Genomic DNA, 20186 nt, shown 5'->3' with positions numbered 1-20186 from the left:
CAGCGCCCCGGGGCTGCCCCAACCCGCCCGGCCCTGCCCTGCTGTGACTCAGCCCCAGCCGGTTGTGCTGCCAGCCCCGCACCGCCTCCTTCCCCTCCCCGACGCGGCGGCTTGCCCGGGCTGCAGCTCGTCGGTCTGTCCCCCCCCCGCCCTGGGCAGCCCCCAGGCACCCCGAGGAGAAAGCAGAGGCCGAGGGCAGAAGAACGAAATCCGGGTTTATTGCAGGAAAGGCCAAGGAGAGGGGGTCCCGCCTGGCCTTCAGGGGGCTCCACGTTACAAGCACAGCGCCGGCTCCTTCCAGCACCTCTCCCCCTGCAGGGAGGGGAGATGCGGGGATGCTCCAGCTTCTCTGGGCGCAGCCCGGGGGGCTCCCGCCCGTCGTCGTTGCGCAAGGCCCTCACCTCCTCTACTTGCCAGCCTCTGCTGGGAAGCTGCAGTAACCCCCCCCGCTGCACAACAGCCACACTAGCGGTGACGCGAAGGGGGCAGCTCCCCCTCGCCCAGCTGTACCAGCACGCTGCAGGCTTCCCTCCTTCACCTTCCCGGCTGCAGCAGCACCCGCTGGGCCCGGCGCAGCGCAGCCTCTGCGAGCACCAGCTGGAACCGGGGGGCCAGGGCTTGAGCCTCTCCTCAGCAAGATATTAAGTTACGGGGGTGAAGGGAAGAGGGGGGGGGGGCAGAGCAGGAGGGACGGGCAATGTCTCACAGGGCGTTTGGTCTCCGGCCCCATGATTGAAGGGATCGCAGGGCAAGTGCTCCTGGAGGCAGAGCACGGGGCACATGCAAGACCCCTGCCCCGGCACGGACGATACCCTCTCCAGAGACCACCCCCCCACGGGCCTGAAGCGCTGCAAGAAGGAAAAGTTCCCTTGTGGCCATCGGCCCTTCTCCCCAGGGCGGGGCCGAGCAGCTGGGCCTCGTGACCCCGAGCTCATCCCGTTGCAGCAGCAAGAGCCCTTCCCCCTTCACAGTCCCGCAGGCGTCCCGCCGCTCAGATCTTGGAGGACTCCACTCGCTCGATCCACGGCGAGTCGGCCCCGACGTCCCTGGGCTCCGAGCGCAGCTGCCGCAGCTCCCGCTCCAGCGCCTGGCTCCGGTGGTACATCTCCATGTAGCTGGCCTGGAGCTCCCGCTGGTACCGCAGCACCTTCTCCTTCTCCTCCTGCCAGGTTTTCCTCTCCAGCTCAAAGTTCACAGCCTGCAGCTGGCCCTGGCGCCGCTCCCGCAGCAGCTCGGCCCACAGCCACTCCACCTGCCGCTCCAGGGGCTCCGCGGAGTCGCTGTGGAGGCCCCGGCACTTGGAGTCATCCGTTTCACAGCCAGGGAAGTCCTGGCACGCTGGCATGGGGTCGTCGCCCAGCGGCAGCGAGGCGCCGGGCTCCGGGGGGCTCTGGAAGGAGTCCGCCAGCTGCGCCAGCTGCGAGTCCCGGGCCTGGACCTCAGCCTTGGCCTCTCGCAGCTGCGTCTTCAGGCTGAAGATCTCGCCCAGCTTCTGAGCCATCTCCTCCTGGGTGTCCCGGAGCTGCTGCTTCAGCAGGGAGATCTCGGCTGCCTTCTGACACACCTGCAGGGCACAGGCAAACGGTGAGCGAGCAGCAGGTCCCCATGGGTGCCAGCACCCCGTTTTTATCGCCACAGCATCCCTGGGAGAACACAAGCACCATGCCTGGCTTTTTCTCCCATCCCGTGGCCACAGGTGACACCAAAGCAGAGAACCACGGCCCCCATCGTGGCCGTGCAGCCAGGAAGGTGGCAGGAGGGAGGGAAGGAAGGGGACTCACCTCCCACTTGGTCTCCTCCAGCTTGGGGCTGACGCGCTCGCCCTGGGACTGCCGGAGCTTGGCCTCCTCGCACTGGCACTGCTGCATGTTCAGCTCCTCCTGCAGCCGCTTCTTCTCCTGCTGCGCCTTGTAGAGCTGCAGCTGCAGCGCCCGCTGGCCGCGCTGCGCCTGCTGCGTCACCTGCTGCAGCCTGGCCATGTACATCTGCTTCAGGTCCTCCAGCTCATCCAGCCACAGCCGCTGCTTGTCCTCAAACACCTGCCAGCAGAGAGAGACGTTGGGGACGCTCTACAGCCTGTCCCCGCGCACGTCAGCGCCCAGGAAGGATCCCAGGAGGTCCCAGAGACCTCTCAGAAACCCAGCAGCTCATCCAGGCCATGCCCTCCCCAGCTCCAGCTGCGGAGCAGAGGTTTAACAGCAGCTCCCCAGACACTCCTGCCCCACAACATGACATGGGCCCTCCCATGTTCGGGCACTCCCAGCCCATCAGGCACCGTGGCAGGACACCAGCTCCTTCACGGTTCCTGCCACCCCGTCACCGCTGCCCAGGGACACCCAGCGCAGCCCCAGCCCCGCGTTTCACCTGCGTGAAGGGGTCCTCGGTCTCGCTGAGGCTCCTCTTGAGCTGCCGCAGCTCTCCCCCGCTCTCCTGCAGCCGATCCTCCAACTGCTTCACCGCGTCTTCCAGGGAGTAGGTGAACTCGTAGGGCGGCGGGGGCTCCCCGGGGCTCTGCAGCCGGCTCAGCGTGGCCATGCTTTTACAAGACAGGGGGGCCTTTTCGGGAGCCAGGGGGTCCCTGGGGCTCCGGGACACCCTGTCCAGGGACCCCCCAATGTGGTTGATGTGGCCCATGGAGGCGCTGAACTGGCTCTGGGCAGGCTTGAGGCGGGAGCCGTAGGAGGGGAAGCTCTGGATGGAGTTGTGGCTGGAGTCGGAGGCCTCGTCCAGGCTGATGGCGTGGAGCAGGTGGGTGCGGAGCGGGCCGTGCTGCGAGGGCGCCGTGCTGCTCTGCGACAGCAGCGTGTGCAGGCTCCCGTTGCTCTTGGACAGCTTCTGCCCCTTGGACGAGGAGAGGCCCTGCATGGAGACCAGCCCCTTCCCGGCCACCGCCTTGAAGGCCGAGGGCCTGATGCGGCACTGCAAAACACGAGTGGGGTCAGGCTGGGCCCCCACCGGTGTGAGGACCCCCCCCGAGCTCCAGCCAGAGAAAATCCATTCGCTCCCAGCCCCACCACCACACCTGGACATCCCCAAATCCCCGCCGTCCCACCTCCCACTCCCAGCACATTCTGCTCCAGCCCCATCCATCCCAGAGCAGGGCACATTTTCGGAGGGGGGGGGGCACAAATTTCCTATTTCACCTTGTCGAAGCGGCCCCGCTCAGGCAGCGAGCTCTTGGAGAAGTCGGACCCGCGGTGATGCTCCCGGGAGCAGCGCTCGGGGGACCGGTTCTCGCGGTCGCTCTCGTAGTCCCGCTTGTAGCAGGCGCCCGAAGTCTGGTGCTTCCGCTCGGACCGCGTCTCCTTTTTGGCCCCGTGCAGGTAGCCGAAGAGCTCCCGCTGGCTCGGCCCCTTGCGGAGCAAGCCGTCGGGCTGCCGGAGCCCCCGCGAGCCCCCCAGCGGGGCCCGCAGCTCCAGGGGGGACAGGTCCTGCTTCTCCACCAGGCTGCCCACGCTGCCCATGCTGCCGACGGGCACAGAGGAGAGGTAGGTGCCGAGGACGCGGGTGTCGGGCTCACAGGTCACAGGGCCCTGTGCTGCTGCCATGGAGAATTAGAGAAAAGCCCGGGACCAGCACTGCCGAAGGAGAGACAGAGTCAGCAAGGCTGGGACTGCCCCGCTCCCAAAGCCCGTCCCACCCTCGGGGACCCCCTGCCCACACGAGGGGTGCAGCGATGCCCACTGCTGTCCCTTCATGCCCCCCCCACCTCCTGCATCCCCCGTCCCTGCTGGCCCCAAAGGCTTCCAGCACCGGGGTGGGGGGGACCCCTGTCAGTTCCCCCGGGGTCCCTGAGCCAACAAAACCGAGCACAGGGGCGAGAGGCAGCGGTGTGGGCTCCCCCCTTGCCACCCCCCGTGGCGCAGCGCCTCCCTCCCACACCCAGCCCCACCTCCCGCCCGCGGCCGGGGCCGCCACCAGAACAGGCACCTGCCGCCCAGCCAGGCGGGCGAGTTCGGGAGCCGGCAGCACCTGCCCGGGCCTGGCGCCAGCCCCGGCCCGGCGGCACCCAGCCGCCCCCTCCCCAGGAACCTCCGCGCGGCCTCCCCACGCCGGCCTCCCCTTTCCCTGCCCCCTCCGCGAGGCCACGGTTATTACCGGGGGCCGGCACCGAGCTCGGAGCTGCCCGAGCCCGCAAGTCCATCCCGTCCCGCCGGGGCCACGGTGGCGGGGCTGGGGACAGCCTCCGGACACTCCCCGAAATGACCCCGAGGAGGCCGCGGTCCCGTTTGGCCTCTCGGCTCGGCCTCCCCACGGAGCACACGCGTCTCCCGCCCCACGGCGACGCTTCTGCTCGGCACCGGCTCCTCCGCCGTCCGGGGCTCCCTGCCGCGCTCCCTCGCCGCAGCCCCAAGCCCGGCGAGGCCGGACGCGGCTGCAGGACGGAGGCGGGAGGAAGGGGAAGGAGGCCGCGAGGACAATGCAGCTTCCTGCGCAGGTGGCCGGGCCTCCCCGCGCCCCGCGGGGCCGGAAGGCCGCCGGCACGTCTTCAGCCTCACCGCCTGCTCCCCACGGACCGGGGAAGGGCAACGCGGCCCCCGGCCAAGCCACGCAGCCCCGGCGTTGCGGGGAGCCTCCAGCCTCCGGTAGAGGCTCGCCGTGAGGCCGGGGCTTGGCGTGAGGCCGCGGAGCCCCCCGCCGCCGCCGCCGCCAGCGGGGCCGGTGGAGGGCTACACCCAGGAAGCTGCCCTGGTTCTCAGCTCCACACGGCGGGTAAACAAACAGCGGCCGATAATTGCTGCCACGCACAAACCTGTCTGACAGCTCCCGGCCTGCGCTGTCACCTCCCTCCGGGAGCACAGCACCTGCTCCGCGCACCGGCACCCCCGCGGCGAGGACGGGGGGGACGCCTCGGGGGGTGCCGGGGGCTGCGCGGGGGGCTCGGCGGCCGGCGGCCCCGGCGGGGCACGGCGCAGCTCGCACCGGGCGAGGCTGCCGCTCCCCGAGGAGCGGCCGGGGAAGTAGGTCAGGCCCGGGGAGCCCGGCCGCCGGCGGGACGGGAGGCACCCGGGGCCGCACAGCACCGCCGCACCGGCCCCAACCGGCGGCCCGGAGGGAGCCGTGCCCGGCTCGGGGGGGCTGCTCCCCGGCGGAGCCCTGCCCGCTGCGGCCTCTTCCCGTCCCCTGCGGGCACGGCGGGGGTTGCGGGGCTCGGCCTCCTCCCCGGCTGCGGGAAGGGAGCGGGGAGCGGGGCACGGCGGCACACCGGGGGATGAGCCCGGGGCCCGGCGGGCGGCGAACGGGGGGGGGGGGGGACAAGAACCGGGCCGGGCCGAGGCCCGAGGACAAAGCACCGCGGTGGGGACGGAGGGGGGGGGGAGGGGGGACGAACCGGCGGCGTTACCGGGGCCCGGCGGCGGCGGGGCCGGGCCGCACTCACCATGCCGGCGGCGCTGCGGTCCCGGCGCTGCCCGCTCCGCTCCGCTCCTTCCCTCGCCGCGTTTGAACGCGCCCCTCGGCCGCGGCCGCGCGGGGAGCGGGCGGAGCCGGCACCGGCAAATCGCGGCGCGGAGGCGGGCGGCGCCCGGGCGGGGCGGGGCGGGGCGGGGCGGCGGCACCCGGCTCCCGGCCCCCCCGGAGGGGCTCCCCGGGTAGGCCCGCACGGCTCGGGCCCGGCCCCGGCGGTCGGTGAGCAGCGGGGGAGCGGCCCCGGGTGCCCGCCGCACGCCCCCCCCCCCCCCCCCGGTAGGCTCCAGCAACCGGCGGGGTGTCGGTGTGGCAGCACCCGGTGTCCCTCGGTGGGAGGCGACGGGCCTCGTCCCTCCGCATGGGCACCCGCCGCCCTGCAGCGTGCCACGCGCCGGCCCCCCGGGGAGCGGGACGGCGGCGGCAGCCCGCACGCACGCAGCACCCGTCCTCCTCCGGCCTGGGTCCGGGGACGCGAGCAGCCGGGCCCCGGCGGCTGCCAGCCCCCCCCCGCCGCCCGCCGCAGTCCTCAAGCTGTGCTGCCAGTGCTCACCCACACGCACACGCTGTCCCCGTCCCCGTCCCCGGGCTCACATGCTCGCCTTATCCTCGGCCTGGTGCCAAGGCACGCCGCCGCTCCCGCCAGCCCCGTGTTCCCCGTTGCTCCCCGCTACGCCGCAGCCACGGCACAGGCGGCCTCGGAGCGCCACACGTGTGGTGGTCCCCCCGAGCCTGGACTTGGGTTTGGGGCAAGGAGGCAACACGAGGAGGATTGTAAGGGTGTTGGGCCCTAAGGGGCAGTGGTGCCATGCCCTGCCCTCCCTCGCAGCCTCTTCACCCGTCACCTCCCACACAAACCCCGGCTTTCTGCCTCAGTCCCCAGGAGCCCGTGGCCACGCACACACTTGTCCCCATTTCCCTGCTGGAGGGGCCGGCAGGCGGGTGGTGACAGCGTCCTGCCTGGGCCTTGGTCCAGGCGGGTCGTGGAGGTGCTGGGCTGACTCGTAACGGGCGCTCATCACATCCCTTCCCGTCTGCCCCGCTTCCTGCTGCCACGTCCCGGCCCCACCACGGGCTGTGCGCTCTCCAGCACGTCCCTGCGGGATGGCAGCTCCCTGCCTCTCCCTGCTCGTTGCAGCCCCACATCGTCACGACGCTACCGCAGTTTGGTCGGCCACCAGCACGCCGGGAACTGCCTGGTCTGAACCAGCCTGGCAATAGAAGGCACCCGTGTGCCTGCAGCAGCCCCCGCACAGCTCGCTGCAGCAATTCGGGCCCCAGAAGGGGGGGAGGCAGAGGGGCAGGGCTGGGACTATAGGAGCCCTCGCTGCCTCCGAGTGTCCTGGAGTGAGACTGGAGCCGTGACCCCTCCTAAGGGCTGCTGAGAACCCAGCCAAGCATAGAAATGCCAGGAGGCCTCGGGCTCGGCTCCGCAGGGCTCCCGGGACACGGGCGGCTCGGAGGCAGGGTGTTACCATCTGCAAAAATGCGGTGGGGAAAAGCCTCAGCCCCTCCCGCTGGGCCTTTGCTAATAACAAAGTGCGTGGGGGGGAGCGGAGCTGAGCGACCTCCGAGGCACATTGAGGGCTATAAAAGGAAGCCGGGTCTCCAGCAAGGCGCCTCTTCCACAAAAGCAACCGGAGGATGAGGGGGCTGCGAGCAGAGCTGAGAAATAGCTGCCAGGCAGCGGGAGAGGAGCCTTTAGCACTGAGCGAAGTGCGAGGTGCACATATGCTCCCTGCTTCTGCACAGCTCCGTCTTCGTGAAACCTGATGAAACTGTGTCATCTATTTTGGACGGTGCGGAGCGATACTTTGATCTGCCTCCACCAGCCGAGGCTGCGGCTCGGGCACAGATAAGTGGCTGACGTACGGGTGGCCAATCCCCAAACCCAAGGGATGGAGAGGAGACTGGGGTCAGTGTTCACACCCCCTGAGGCACCGTGGGCCTTTGCAGTGGCGATGCTGGGCCGACATCTCCCCGCAGCCAAGGGCACAATGGGTCTTGGGGACGCCTCCGCACACAGGACCAAAGCAGCCTGCAATCTTCATGCAGGATATCAGCGCCGGGCTGGGGACAAGAACATCAAGAGCCAAGGCGGCGCTGGCCGGGTGAGCCCACACCCTGCGGTAGGGCCGGCAGGGCGGAGAGGCCCTGGGGAGCTCCTGGGCAGCGCGTTCCCCATTCCCCCCTGCCCCGGGGCAAGGACAGGCCCCAAGCTGGGGAGGAGCACAGGCTGCGCCTGCCCGCGCATTGGATGATGCAAGGAGCACGGGCTGAGCCTCACCACCACCTTGACCCCTCCTTGAAGGCAGCACCCCGGTATGCAGGGCTCCATGCTCCTCACCTGGCTCTGGAGCAGCCCGGAGGGCAGGTGGCAGCAGATCCACCGGGACCCGCTCCCCCCATGCGGTTTGTGACCCCCGCACAGCTCTGGGTCTGTCTGCTCCCTCATCTCGGGGCTCCTCCCCGGAGGTGCCACGTCCCCATGGGACAGGAAGCTCCTTGGCTTCCCTGGATGGCGACAGCTTCTGTCTGGAGCCGTCTGCCAGCACCCGGCAAGGCAACTGCTTCAGGAAGCACCAGGCAGAAGGGACAAGGACAGAAGGGGACCAGGCAAGGCGGCAGGCCGGGTGCCAGCCCAGCGCAGCGCTGGTGACAGGGCCAAACGCTTGGCTGGGAGGCATTGCCCAGCTTGAGGAGGCAACAACACCAGGAACGGGTGCCAGGGCCCCGGAGGCAGCATCGTGCACCCCACACATGGCAGTGTCTGCGAGCCAGCCCGAGCCCCCCGTGCTTTGGAGCAGCATGGCACCAATTCACCCAGCAGCTCCAGCAGGTGGCCAGGCCAGGCTGCAGGAGGAAAGGAGCCCAGAGCTGGTGGGTCAGGGTGAGCAGAAGCATCCTAGGTGTCACAGAGCCTTGTCACTCCCAGCACAAGCATTGGCAGCATGGCCATCAGCTCTGGGGACGGTGACCAGGACCATCTTAGGGCTCCGGCCCTTGCTCTGCCCCTCCTGCGCTGCTCTGCAGGACCATGATTCCCAGCAAATGGTGCAGGTGAGGCTGATTTCTACCAAACCCAAACCACTGGCAGCTCCCAGGGCCCCAGCCAGGATCACCAGGATCAGGTGAGGATCACCAGCCAGGCCAGAGGGGCCTTCCCTGCTTCCCCAGCCCTGTATCCCTGCTGCAGTGCCCTCAGGCACCTTCCCGGCAGCCAGACAGGGATGTTTCCCTCCTCCTCCCTATCTCGTGTCCAGCACCACGGGGCTGGCACGGCTACTTGGCCTGGGCACCTTCCCCGAGCCTTTCACTGAGCCAGACAAGTCCTGAGCCCACACCACGGCCCTCACACCCCCTCTGAAGCAGAACAGATTGCCTGTCCAGAGGCCGAGCTACAAATGGGTGCACTGAAACCAGTCAGGGGAAGGCAACAGGAAAACACAGCAGTGCTGCGTGTTGCAGGGCATTTACTGCTCACAGATGCCCTGACAGTTCTTTATTGTCCTCTGAACCGGGTGGCAGCTCAGCCACGTCCAGTACAGAAAAAAAACGCCTCCTGCACCTGCCCTGGGAGGCAGCACCGGCATTTGCAGCAATGCCACGGAGTCCCGCTCTTGGCCTCTTCTGCTGGTCCCAGCAAAGACAAGTTCTCAGCCCTTTTTGTTCCTCTGCGTCTTGCCAGCACCGCCACGCTCGTCTGCTGCAAAAATCCTGCCTGCTCCAAGCAGCTCGGCGGCAGCTCTGGCACCTCGGCATGAGCACAGCGCACGGGGACAGGCTCAGCCAAACGTGCACCAGGGGGTCTCGTTTGTGTCACAGTCCAGCAAGATATTAAGGACGGTGCAGGGGGCTCCTGCCACGCTCAGAGCTGTCCGTGACTCGATTCGGTACCGCACGTTGTTCAGGCCTCCCTCCCGGTCCACCTTAAACTGTTCCTGAGGGAGAGAAAGACCGCTCAGGAGAAAGCACCCGGTGCCTGGGAGAGGAGCAGAGAGCTGGCAGGGAGGGCTCCGAGCACATGGTGGTAGCAACCCGCATCTCTCGTGGTCCTCCTCCATCAAGCCTCACCTGCTTCTGAGCAGCGATGCGCTTCTGGTCTCTCTTTCTCCAGGCTGGGTCGTGCAGGTGCTGGAAGGTCTCGTACCCAGTTGTGATTCCAGAGGGACGGCGAACCTGGGAGCAGAGCAAAACTTCTGTAAAGCGACTGAAGCACGTGGAAGGGCCCTGCCCCTGTCCCAGCCTCGATAGCTGCAGCAGGGATCCAGTGGGGAGACAAGGAGAAGGGCAATTTCAACCGAGGAGGCTGCGGAGCACAGCTTACCTGGAGACCAGCTCCTTTGATACGTCGATAAAACTCATCGTCCTCCCGGCCCCAGCCCCAGAAGCGGTTGGACATGCCGTTGCACTGAAACGAGAGGGGCATTGTACCAGCCGGGGTCTTGCTCTCCTCCCGCAGCCACAGCACAACTCCGCGTGGCGCAGGGAGCAGACAACAGCATCACAAGCCCCAGGCACGCCTGCGGCCTTCCCTCTCCTGTCCCCAGCCAGCTCAGACCGCAGGCTCTGTCCCTGTAGCATTTTGACTCCTCTTCCCCATTCCTGAGCACGACCTGACTGCGTGCCAAGACCACGTCGTACCCCAGACTGGCCGGGGCGTCGCACCCACGTGCTCACCATCTCGTAGTGCTGCTTGGTGAGCAGCAGGATGCCCCCCACGTAGGTTTTATAGTGGTACAGCGGGTGCAGCTCCGGGGACGCCACGTGGAAGGGCCCTGCCTCGGGGTAGCTGTAGTCCAGCTGCTCGTTGAGGGGCAGGAGGTCGACATCGTGCATCGCGATGTAGTCGGTGTCGTTGCCGCTCTCCAGGAAGCCCACGTTGATCAGGGACGCTCTGTTAAACCTGCCGCGGGACCAGGGACTCTCAGCGCCAAGCACAGCAGCCCCTGTCCCTCCACGTCCACCTCCCGTGCCCCACGGCCCCAGCCTGGTCCCCAAACAGGGACTGTCACCGCAAAGCCCCTCTGCACAGACCCACAAACACGGCGTCCCCTGGCTGCACAGCTCCGGGTGCTCCAGCTGCCCGCCCTGAAGCCGTGCCCCTGTGCAGGGCTGCGCACGCTCAGCCTAACAGCAACGTGCAGGGGTTCGGCCACTGCCTGCAGGAAGGGGTCAAAGCAAACTCCACCTGGCTGGGTGCAGCACGGGGCAAGCTACAGCATTTCCAAACACCTCAAGGAATTCAGTGTCCCCAGAGGTTTGCTGCTAAGTGGCACTGGGAAGAAAGCTGCAACATCTGGGGGTACTGAATTCTCTTCTTGCTTACGAAGGATGGCAGGGAAGGAAACGAGGCACTGCTTTGTCCTTCTGTAAGCTTTAGGGTGAGCAGCGGTGGGCAGAGCATCGCGCCACGGTCCTGACTCCTCGCTGCGCGTGCCCCGAGTTCCCCAGCACCGAGAGGCCAGCAGGAGCCCCTCGGTGCTTGGGCACGGGGCTCCCGGCCCCCTCCGCTCCCCGAGCTCCGACCACCGCGTACCTGAAGTGATCCACCTGGTTGAGCACCAGGATGTGGTGGCGGATCCTCTTCTTGCTCAGGAAGCGGTGCATGTAGGGCACGAAGGCCAGCAGCTCCTCGAAGCGCTCGCGGAAAGGGACGAGCAGGGCCAGGCGGTGGGGACCCCACGACGGGTCGTCGGCCGGGGGGGCTTGGGGCTCGGGCGGGCAGGGCCGGCGGGGGACCCCTCTCCCGGGGGGAGCCCCCTCGCCCGAGCAGCTGAGCTGGAGCCAGAGCAGCGAGGCGAAGCCCAGGAGCAGCGCCGCGAAGAAGAGCTGGAAGACGGACACCTTGCCGGGCAGGAGCCCCAGGAGCTGCGGGGAGCTGGGGGCACGGCGGGCGGTCAGCGGGGACCCCCCGGCGTCCCCCCACCCCGGCGTCCCCCCCACCGGACCCACACCCCCTGAGGACCCCCCCCCCGGTACCCAGAGCCCTGCCCCCCCCCCGTGCCGCCCCCGCTCACCCGCCGCCGCGCAGGCGGAGCGCGGCCCTGCGGCGGCCCGGCCCCATGGCGGTACCCGGAGGTCCCGGTCCCGGTACGGGCACCGGTACGGGCACCGGCCCCGGCCCCGGCCCCGCCGCCGGGCCACGCTGGCTGCGCCCCGCCGCTCCCCCGGAAACAAGGCCCGGCCCCGCCGCCCCGCTGCCTTCCGCCCGGCGGGGGCGGGACGGGGGCGGGCCCGGGGGCACCGCGGGGACATCCCCCCCCCCCCCCCCCCCCCCGGCATCCCCTGCACTAGCATCATCAGGGACCCCCCTTCCCCCAATTCCTCCCCCTTCATTCCCCCCCTCCCCCAATTCATCCCCATCCCTTCTCCCCATTCATTCCCTCCACCCCTTCCCCCCATTCATCCCCCCCCTTCCCCCAATTCACCCCCCCAATCCATCCCTTCCCCTTCCCCTCAATTCATCGCCCCTTTCCTCAGTTCATCCCCCACATCCCTTTCCCCAAATTCATCCCCCCTCCTTCCCACTTACTTCCCCCCAGTTCGTTTCTCCCCTCTTCATTCCCTGCAATTCTCCCCCCCCGCTTCATTCCCTCCAATTCTTCCCCCCCCCCCCCCATTCCCCCCAATTTGTTTTCCCCTAGGAACTAAAAGAGTTTCCTCTGCTTGTATGTGCTTGCTTTGTACGTGCTTACTTAGACTATTGAATCATTAAGGTTGGAAAAGACCTCCAAGAACATCTGGTCCCCCTTCATTCCCCCCCAAAATCCCCCCCCTTCACTCCCCCCCCAGACACAGGCAGAGCCGCAGGTGGTGTCAGTCCTTTAATGCCCTCACAGCCCCGACCCCACACACCCCCTACATTCACGCCCGCCGGCATCAGCTCCCCCCCCGCACCCCGGGCAGCGCAGCAGGTCCTGGGGGGCAAGGGGGGGCCCGGAAAGGCAGCGGGAGGCACCTGCCCCGGGCTGCAGGAGATAGGGGCCCCCACAGGAATTGCCCCCCCTGGGTCCGGCCCGCTGGAGGCCACGTGTCCGGCGGGAGTTACGGCCACAGGGACAGGTAAGAAAATACTTCTTGTATTTCTCAGAAACAGCTTTTAGAAACCACAGTTTGTTGTTGTTGTTTTTTTTACAGCTCCCCATAGAAAAGAAGGGTTTGGGCACAACCAGAGCCCCGTTTCTTCCACTAGTAAAAACGCTTGTTCCGCTCCTGGCGCTTCTGGAAGACCACAGCTCCCACCACAGCGCAGACGATGATGCCCAGCAGGGCGCAGAGCAGGAGCAGGAACACCTTCCACCCGGTCAAGGGCCCACTTCGGAAATTCCCCGTCGGGTCATCCACGTTGTCTGCAAGGAGAGAAAAGCTATAGGGACACCCGAATCCTCCAGCAAAGGTCTCGGAAGCCCAGAGACTCACCTTTGGGTGATTTGAGGAGGCTGACGCTAGGCTCAATTTTTGTCCAGTCAACGGTGTCGTCTTCTAGAGGGTGCTCCACCATGAGCTGGAACAGCTTCATCGAGATGATGTCGTGATTGTCTAGGGAACAACCATCAGCACTGGAGACTGCCGGAAGCCTTGAGAAGCGCCCACGCCTCCAGAGCACCCCCGGATCTGTGCTCTGCCAGGCACAGGTCTCCTTCCCTCTGAGGCCACCCTCACAGCCCAGCTATCGAACTGATTTAGGATGTTCCTTAGCTTTTAGACGCCTCTTTTCCCAGGTTGCGGGTCCCTACCCAGCACAGTTTCAAAAGCCCGGTGAACAATACAAGCAAAGGAAGGCATCTACTGCACCCATAGCGTGACGTGCCAGGCAACAAGCAGCGAGCCAAGCCCACTCACCAGACAGGTCTCCAGTGCCCGCAGAAGCACCGAAGAAGTAGCCGGTGGGTAGCTGGACCCCTGCGATGTCAATGCAGTTCTTCCACTCGTTCTTATCTTCCACATCTGTCATCACCTGCGAGACAAGGGGGCTCACACCAAGAACGCCGGCTGTCCTCCCGCCCAGCCGACAGGAATTTTAGAGCCAGAGTTGCAGGAGAGCAGGAGGCCGAGCCCGGCCAACCACCTCCACCACAGCAGCACCCCCGCCTCCAGCACTGCCCTGTCGAACGGGCACGCCGAGCCCCGCCGAGGGCGCGAGGCTCCCGCCACGGCTCACCGTCAGGCGGCCCCGGGAGTACCGGATGGCCAGGAAGGTGTCGTGGTTTTGGTTGCGGAGGTCGGCGGTGCACCCTGCCAGCTCCGTCCAGCGCCCGTCCTTGCTGTGATCGTACGTCAGAGAGCCGTTGTTCACCATGGCGGAGATGTACGGGAACACGCGCTGCAGGGAGCGGAACGTCGCTGCAGGGAGCCTGCGGGAGCCTCCCCCTGCCTGCTCTGAAACCTCGGCAAGACCATTATCCCAGCGAGGGAACGGCGCGGAGAGCAGAACAATTGGATCAAGGCTCCTGTTCTACGCAAAGCTGTTTCTAAAACGAGCGGGGGCTTGTTCTGCTCTAAAGCAGTGGCCTTTTCTCATCTTCTGCATCGAGGCCCCTCGCGGGCTCATGCAGCACTGTGTGACCGTGACAACGGGACCGTCCCCAGCGAGCGGCTTGCAGAGAAAAGACAAAACCAGGTAAAAAGCCTACAAGCAGAGCACAGAACTATAGCGGGCAGCAATTGCTCATTACCAGCGAAACCACAGATACTATTTTTTAGTCAGTGCGTGGCATACACTGGAAGGGGCCAACTGGAGGCAAGAATCAACGACTCACTGAGCATCGAGACAAGGGCACAGGGCCGCTTCCAGGTGTTTGTGACTGGAGTATCGGGGTTTTGGCGTGATAAATCTCCCTAACACCCTTACACCGTCTGACTGTGCCGTAACTAGACCCACAAATGCAAAGCAGGGCAGAAGAAAAGGACCACAGCCCCCATGGGACCGAGCTGTATTTCAACCACAAGTATTTCTGGAGCAGAAAGCCAGCACAGGAGCTTCTCTTTTAGAGACACCTGCGCTGGAAACGGAAACAGCGCGGGATGATCACAGAGGTTCAGGAAGTGACACTCAGGATGAGCACCCTTTCAGATGGATTCCTTGAACTCGACTTATTGGTGCAGAGTTCACACTTGATCTCTGCTGTCCTCTCAGCCAGCAGGGAAAAGGCCTTGGAACCATCTGCGCAGTCAACACCAGAAGATGGAGCAAGCACCTTCTTGTCTCCATTAATGCACATAAATCCTCTGCCCTTTGCTAGCTCCCAGAGCAGGAAGAACAACCTGTTCTCACATAAGGAGCTTTCCTTGCCCAAGTCATGAAGCACTCGGATCATGAAACCACGAGGAAACGGCACTGAGCTCCTGAACTACTCACCTCTGTTGCTTCATCGTTGGGATAGGTGTCAAGGAAAATAGCCAGCCCGTGAAAATTATCCTTGCTGCCAAAGACAGGACCTGGAACAGGGCAGAACAAAGTGAACAAATAAACAGCACTCAGAAGAAATTTGTGCCCAGAAACAAGGCAGCCGTCTGTCACCTTTCAGGGAGCCCAGAGGAAGTTAAGCCTTCCTGTACGAACAGAAAAGCTACGCAATTCTGTGCCCACGTCCTGAAATCCCAAGATGGGAGGACTTTGAGGTGCCTTGAAGCCAGCATGAGCGGCTCAGCCCTGCCTCACTACAAAGCAAAGCCTAACCAGGCAGCAATTGCATGAGAACAGCAGGCACAACGCTCACGCTGCTGCACGCAGGCTGCAGACAGCCGCGCTCCCTAGGAGCCACGGGACACGGGTGAGGTGCCCGCTGGGAAGAGCTGCAGAAGCGCTGGTTGGCAGGTGCATGGATGTGGGCAGTCAACGCCAGGGAGATGAAGTGCAGCCAAGGAGAGCTCAGACCACTGCTCTGGAGCCCCTCCAGCACAAGAGCGGCCCGGAGGCCACTCCAGCGCCCACCCGCGCACAGGGCATCCGCTCACCGGGCACCCACCTGGCACCAGGCGCTCCTGCGTGTACCACAGGGCGAGCCCGTCCCCGTGCAGGTTCTTCTTGCCGGCCCCGTGGATCTTGAAGTGGACGTGGAGCTCCCAGTCCTTGAGGAAGCAGGGCTGTGCGGACAGACAGCGGGACGCGGTCAGGACGGCGGCAGCGCCCCCCCGCGCCCCCTCCCCCGGCCCCGGCGCTCACCACGCGGTTCCAGATGGAGCCCTCCCGGCTGCGCTCGTCGGGCGTGAGGCGCACGTACTGGCTGGTGACCATGGTGCTGCCCTGGAAGTCCCACAGCGGCATGGCGGCCGAGCCCGCGCCTGCAGCGGGCACAGGGAGCGCGCCTCAGCACCGGGCACCGGGCCCCGCCCCCCCGGTCCCGGTCCCGGTCCTCCATCCCGGTCCCCGCTCACCCTGGTACGGCTTCATCAGCGAGTGCTCGCGCTTCAGGTGCTCGCTGTTGCCGTCCGTCAGCTCGGCGGGCACGGGCCCGGCCCCCGCCAGCAGCAGCACCGCGGCCGCCCACAGCCGCGCACCCGCACCCGCTCCTGCCGCCGCCGCCATGCTCCGCTTCCGCCTTCCGCCCCGCCCCGCCCTCCCGCTGAGCGGCGGGCCGCTCCGCCAATCACCGAGCTCCACACCGCCGAGAGCCCGCCTCCCTCGGGGGGGCACCGCCTATGGGCGGAGGGAGGGGAGCCTCCCGGCGTACACTGCGCGGCGGCGCGCGTGGGGGATGCTGGGAGATGTAGTCCGCTCCGGTACGCCTCGTGCGGGTCACGTGCGCAGCCCGTGGTGGTGCCTCCTCCTCCCCGCCCGGCAGCCCTGTTGCCATGGCAACGCCTCACAAGATGGCGGCGGGCTTTGGGGGCCTGGGGTTGGGCCCCCCGCCATAGGAAGGGGTGGCTGAGGTGGTGCGGGCATCATGGGCTTTATTGAGAGCCACCCACAGCCGTTAAGCTCCACAGCCTGTCTCATAGAATCACAGAATCATTCTCATAGAATCCCAGAACCATTAGGGCTGGAAAAGCCCTCCAAGGTCATCTGGTCCAACCACCCCCATACCACCACTGTCACCAAACCACATCCCCAGGCACCACGTCCAGCCTCTCCGTGAACACCCCCAGGGATGGTGACACCACCACCTCCCCGGGCAATCCGTCCCAATGCCTGGCCGCTCTGGCTGGGGAGGCAGCAGCCACATCCTGCGGGAACGGAGGGGTTCACACCGTTCGGCTGCATCTTTATCTGGGGTGCGCAGAGTGACGTGGGCAGACGAGCAGTGAAAGACTAGGTGGAAAACCCATCTGAGCAAGAGTTTGAGGCTCAGGGCCCAGTCAAGCCTTTGGGAGGAGTGAGGGGACAAGGGCGGTTGGCCATGGCTTAGGGACCCGCGGCTCAGTCCACTCTGGCACTTCACAGCTCTCACTTCTTCCTGTTCATGATCTGGCTGGAAATCCAGTTCATCCCATCCTGGAAGGAAGAGAGACGTGAGCATAGCCCCAGAGCACGGCAGGCCCTTAGGTCTTCTCCCACCCCGCAGAGCCCTCGCCTCTCTACCTGCACTCCTTCCCCGGACAGGGCTGAGCAGGCCTGGATCTGCCATTCCCGGTCCCGGTAGGTGTGGAGGCTCAGCCCTTCCGCGATTTCAGCTGCAGGTGCTGCCGTCACCAGGTCCTGCTTGTTGGCAAACACCAGCAGCGGGACCCCCGTGAGAGACTCGTCCTCGGTGAGCTCGGCCAGCTCCTGCCGAGAGATAACCTTGTCCCAGGAGCGCGGCCCCAGCGGGCTGGGGCAGCCCGCTCACCACAACCCAAATCCAAAGAAGCCGTGAGGTCTCCATATCCCAAGGGGCAGACGTGCACCCCTGAAGCTACATCTGCCCCCCAGAGAACCTGGAGCCGCTCTCAGCATCACCTGGGGGATAGACGCGCCCGGCACCGAGTGTGCCTTGGGCAAAGGGCAGCAGCGGCAGCAGGCTGCTGTCAGCCCCGGCTGTCTGGCGCACCCACGCCTCCGTTCCAGGCGGCGTTTGGTGTCAGCACAGCCTTGACTGGCACTGGTAGTCTCACCTTCGGTTTTACTTCCCAGGTTTTGTAATTCTGAGTTCACTACTTGAGCTTCAAGGAGTAAAGCTTTGCTTTGTCGTATGGCTCCCCTGGTGCTGGGAGGATTCCCATCAGAGGCAGTCACCCGCCCCTATGTTGGGCATCTCGGGGCATCACCCCCAGCTTGAGTAAAATGGGGAGAGCTGGCTGGGGCAGAGCTGCGTGCTCTTCCCATGCACCTGTAGGGACAGCTCAGCCCCACAGGACAGCCCATAGCAGTCACAGGGAACATCCTCGCTCCCCGCTTCAGCCTCCAGCAGCTGGCGGTGCCAGGTCTGAGGCCCAGGACCCCACCACCACCCCTTATCCAGCCCCCCTCATACCTGCCCTGTCTCCTCAAAACGCTTCTGGTCTGCGCTGTCAATGACATAAATCTGCCGGGAGGGACAAAAGGGACAGTGGGCAGCCCCTCCTCGCCCGGCAGCACAGCCCTCTGCCTGCTGCGGGAGCTCCGCTGCGGCACGGCTCCGGCGCTCACCAGCAGGTCGGTGCTGCCCAGGTACTTCCTCCAGTAGGGTCGGACGGAGCGCTGCCCCCCGATGTCCCAGACATTCAGCTTGAAGCCGTGCGAGTGGACGCTCTTGATGTTGAACCCCTGCGCAGGGAACCAAACCCCGGCATCACCCGAGGCAGGACCTGCCGCCCTCCTGCCTCGCGTGGTCCGCAGCAGCCCCTACCTGGGTGGGGGTGATGGTGGTCACCTCCTCGGACGCCAGGCGTTTCAGCAGCGTGGTCTTGCCCGCGTTGTCCAGCCCCAGCAGGACGATGCGGAGCTCCTGCCCCGTGGAGCCCCGCAGCCTCTGGATGACGGAGAGCAGCCCGTGGGGGCGCGTGCAGCTGGGGGAGCCCTGCGGGGTGCCTGGTCGCTGCAGAGCACCCTCGTTTCAGTGGGAGGATCTGGGTGCTCTGTTGGCCGTGTACCCCGTGTCCACAGCCCAAGCGAGTCTCAGGACTTGGTCCTGAGGTGCCCAAGCTCAGGGTGGCCACACCACAGATCCACCCAGCCTGTCCCCCTCCCCTGGGTGGGCTGTCCCTGTCCCCTGGGAACCTGGCCAGCTCCCCGTGGGCTGGGGGCCGAGGCCTGGCCCTGCTCTGCCAGCCGGGAGCTGGTGCCAGCGCAGCCGCCCTGGGGCAGGCGGGGTGTAGCCGGATCCCCCTCACCTTCTGCACCTCACCCATGGTCTGGGAGCCGCTGCAGCCCGCGGCACACCTCAGGGGATGCCGGGGGCTTGTCCTCGGGGCCACCAGCATCTGCGTGACTGGCACGCTCCCCATCCCTGGGGGAGGAAGAGGATTACGGGCTCCAGAATTAGCTGCTGTTTCTCCATTTACCCACAGCATTAAATAATGCCCTCGGCAAATCCCCCAGCCAGCTGTCACCCAGCCGTCACCTCCCCCTGCTCCCTACCCCCAGGATAAACCGGGGGGCACCGAGCATCCCCTCTCCCCACGGCGCCAGCACAGCAGGAGGACGCGGTACCTGGGCATCGTGGGCATGATGCCCTGGCAGAGTGCGGCCAAGGGACATGGAGTGGCACAGCCAGGGCACGGGTGCCCCCAGGAGAGGCACTGTGGCCCCAGCTGGGATGGCGGAGGCACGCAGAGCCTCTCGGCGTGTGGAGCTGGCACGGCAAGGGGCGACGCCTCCTCCGGCACATCCCGGTCCCCACATTCCACTTGCATCAGCAGGATGAGGTGACACCAGCAGCCACAACCCATCCCCTCGGCCCCGTGGCGCCAGACGGCGCCGAGCACAGCGCAGGGGGGACGAGTGCCAGCCCAGCTCCCAAAGCCGTGCCGGAGTCACCGGCACAGGGGTGCCGTGGGCAGGGGATGGGGACAGAAGGAGGGCAGCAGGGCTGCAGCCCTCACCCCGGGACCACCCTGTGGGGCCAGAATCCTGCTCCCTGCATCCCACTGCCTGCATCCCGGAGTGCAGCAGGAGGCGACGCCGGGGCACGGCTGTCCAGAGCCACCCTGGGCCACGTCAGCTGCTCCCATCAGAGGGAAACCCCCGGGCTGCTGGCAGCCGGCAGGGGACAGGGTGCGGAGGGGCACAGGCACCGCTGTCCCCAGCAGCCCACCCTAACCCCGGTGGGACAGGGGGCTCGCCCGGTCAACATTTGGGATAAATATGTGAAAATACATGAATCCAGCGGTGCATTCGCTTCTCGCTGCGGCTCGGTCCCCGGCTCAAGTTTCCTAGCAGAGGTTACCCTTGCGGGGAGGGCCGTGAGTCACGCACCCGGGGTGAGACATTTTTATTTATAACTCCCGTCACAGAGCCAAGGCAAACAACGGGACGGCGAGAGGCGCGACCGGCCTCGGCCTCGCTGCTGTGCCCGCGCGCTGCCGGCGTTAATGCTTCGCCTCTCCCCACGCAGACCCACACCGGTGCGACGCCAGCCGTCGGGGGGTTCACCCCACACCTTGTACCCCAGTCACCCACATCCCCGTGAGCGCACTGCCACGGTGCTCGTGCTTCACCCGGTTCCTCCTATCTCCCACCAAACCCTGCCGAACCTCCCCAGATCCCCTCCCGGTTGCCGACGGGCACAGAACCGCGGCCCTGGCTCTGTGCTGAGCGCAGCCTGGCCCCGGCACCCCCCGGTACCGGCGGCTCCCCACGGGGCACGGGGGCACCCCCACAACCGGGAACCGGTGCCCGGTGCCCCGGGGGAGCCCGGGGGGTGGGGAGCGGGAGGGCG

General features: G+C 66.4%; 4 protein-coding genes across 8 annotated transcripts; all 4 read right to left on the bottom strand.

The window, feature by feature from the left end:
• Positions 1 to 194: 194 nt before the first annotated feature.
• Positions 195 to 5538, bottom strand: N4BP3 (NEDD4 binding protein 3). Of its 3 annotated transcripts, none has more exons than XM_067005588.1 (5): positions 5381 to 5538; positions 3144 to 3578; positions 2365 to 2919; positions 1782 to 2039; positions 195 to 1564 (listed from the first exon to the last, which is right to left on the bottom strand). In XM_067005588.1, exons 2-5 carry the CDS (start codon positions 3546 to 3548, stop codon positions 992 to 994), a joined length of 1791 nt encoding a protein of 596 aa, XP_066861689.1. In that variant the 5' UTR covers positions 3549 to 3578; positions 5381 to 5538; the 3' UTR covers positions 195 to 991. The 3 variants fall into 3 exon arrangements, with proteins under 3 accessions (XP_066861689.1, XP_066861690.1, XP_047936421.2); XM_067005589.1 differs by lacking the exon at positions 5381 to 5538 and adding an exon at positions 5345 to 5362; XM_048080464.2 differs by lacking the exon at positions 5381 to 5538 and adding an exon at positions 4099 to 4373.
• Positions 5539 to 8862: 3324 nt separating this feature from the next.
• On the bottom strand, positions 8863 to 11592 carry B4GALT7 (beta-1,4-galactosyltransferase 7). The gene is made up of 6 exons (XM_067005591.1): positions 11427 to 11592; positions 10946 to 11287; positions 10087 to 10312; positions 9734 to 9817; positions 9481 to 9585; positions 8863 to 9347 (listed from the first exon to the last, which is right to left on the bottom strand). The coding sequence occupies exons 1-6, from the start codon at positions 11471 to 11473 to the stop codon at positions 9192 to 9194; spliced, it is 960 nt and encodes a 319-aa protein (XP_066861692.1). The 5' UTR covers positions 11474 to 11592; the 3' UTR covers positions 8863 to 9191.
• Positions 11593 to 12467: 875 nt separating this feature from the next.
• LMAN2 (lectin, mannose binding 2) lies at positions 12468 to 15969 on the bottom strand. The gene is made up of 8 exons (XM_048080429.2): positions 15787 to 15969; positions 15575 to 15693; positions 15378 to 15495; positions 14768 to 14847; positions 13571 to 13732; positions 13252 to 13366; positions 12829 to 12948; positions 12468 to 12758 (listed from the first exon to the last, which is right to left on the bottom strand). Exons 1-8 carry the CDS (start codon positions 15935 to 15937, stop codon positions 12598 to 12600), a joined length of 1026 nt encoding a protein of 341 aa, XP_047936386.1. The 5' UTR covers positions 15938 to 15969; the 3' UTR covers positions 12468 to 12597.
• Positions 15970 to 16668: 699 nt separating this feature from the next.
• On the bottom strand, positions 16669 to 20105 carry LOC106042757 (ADP-ribosylation factor-like protein 3). Of its 3 annotated transcripts, XM_013191834.3 has the most exons (6): positions 18640 to 20105; positions 18156 to 18344; positions 17957 to 18073; positions 17802 to 17852; positions 16931 to 17116; positions 16669 to 16843 (listed from the first exon to the last, which is right to left on the bottom strand). In XM_013191834.3, exons 1-6 carry the CDS (start codon positions 18817 to 18819, stop codon positions 16796 to 16798), a joined length of 771 nt encoding a protein of 256 aa, XP_013047288.3. In that variant the 5' UTR covers positions 18820 to 20105; the 3' UTR covers positions 16669 to 16795. The 3 variants fall into 3 exon arrangements, with proteins under 3 accessions (XP_013047288.3, XP_013047287.3, XP_066833114.1); XM_013191833.3 differs by having other exon boundaries at positions 16669 to 17116; XM_066977013.1 differs by having other exon boundaries at positions 17802 to 18073; positions 18156 to 20105.
• Positions 20106 to 20186: the final 81 nt, after the last annotated feature.

Source organism: Anser cygnoides, chromosome 14, assembly GCF_040182565.1.
Source record: "Anser cygnoides isolate HZ-2024a breed goose chromosome 14, Taihu_goose_T2T_genome, whole genome shotgun sequence".
NCBI lineage: Eukaryota > Metazoa > Chordata > Aves > Anseriformes > Anatidae > Anser > Anser cygnoides.
The sequence above is the reverse complement of the archived record's forward strand: the minus strand, read 5'-3'. Positions and strand labels throughout refer to the sequence as shown.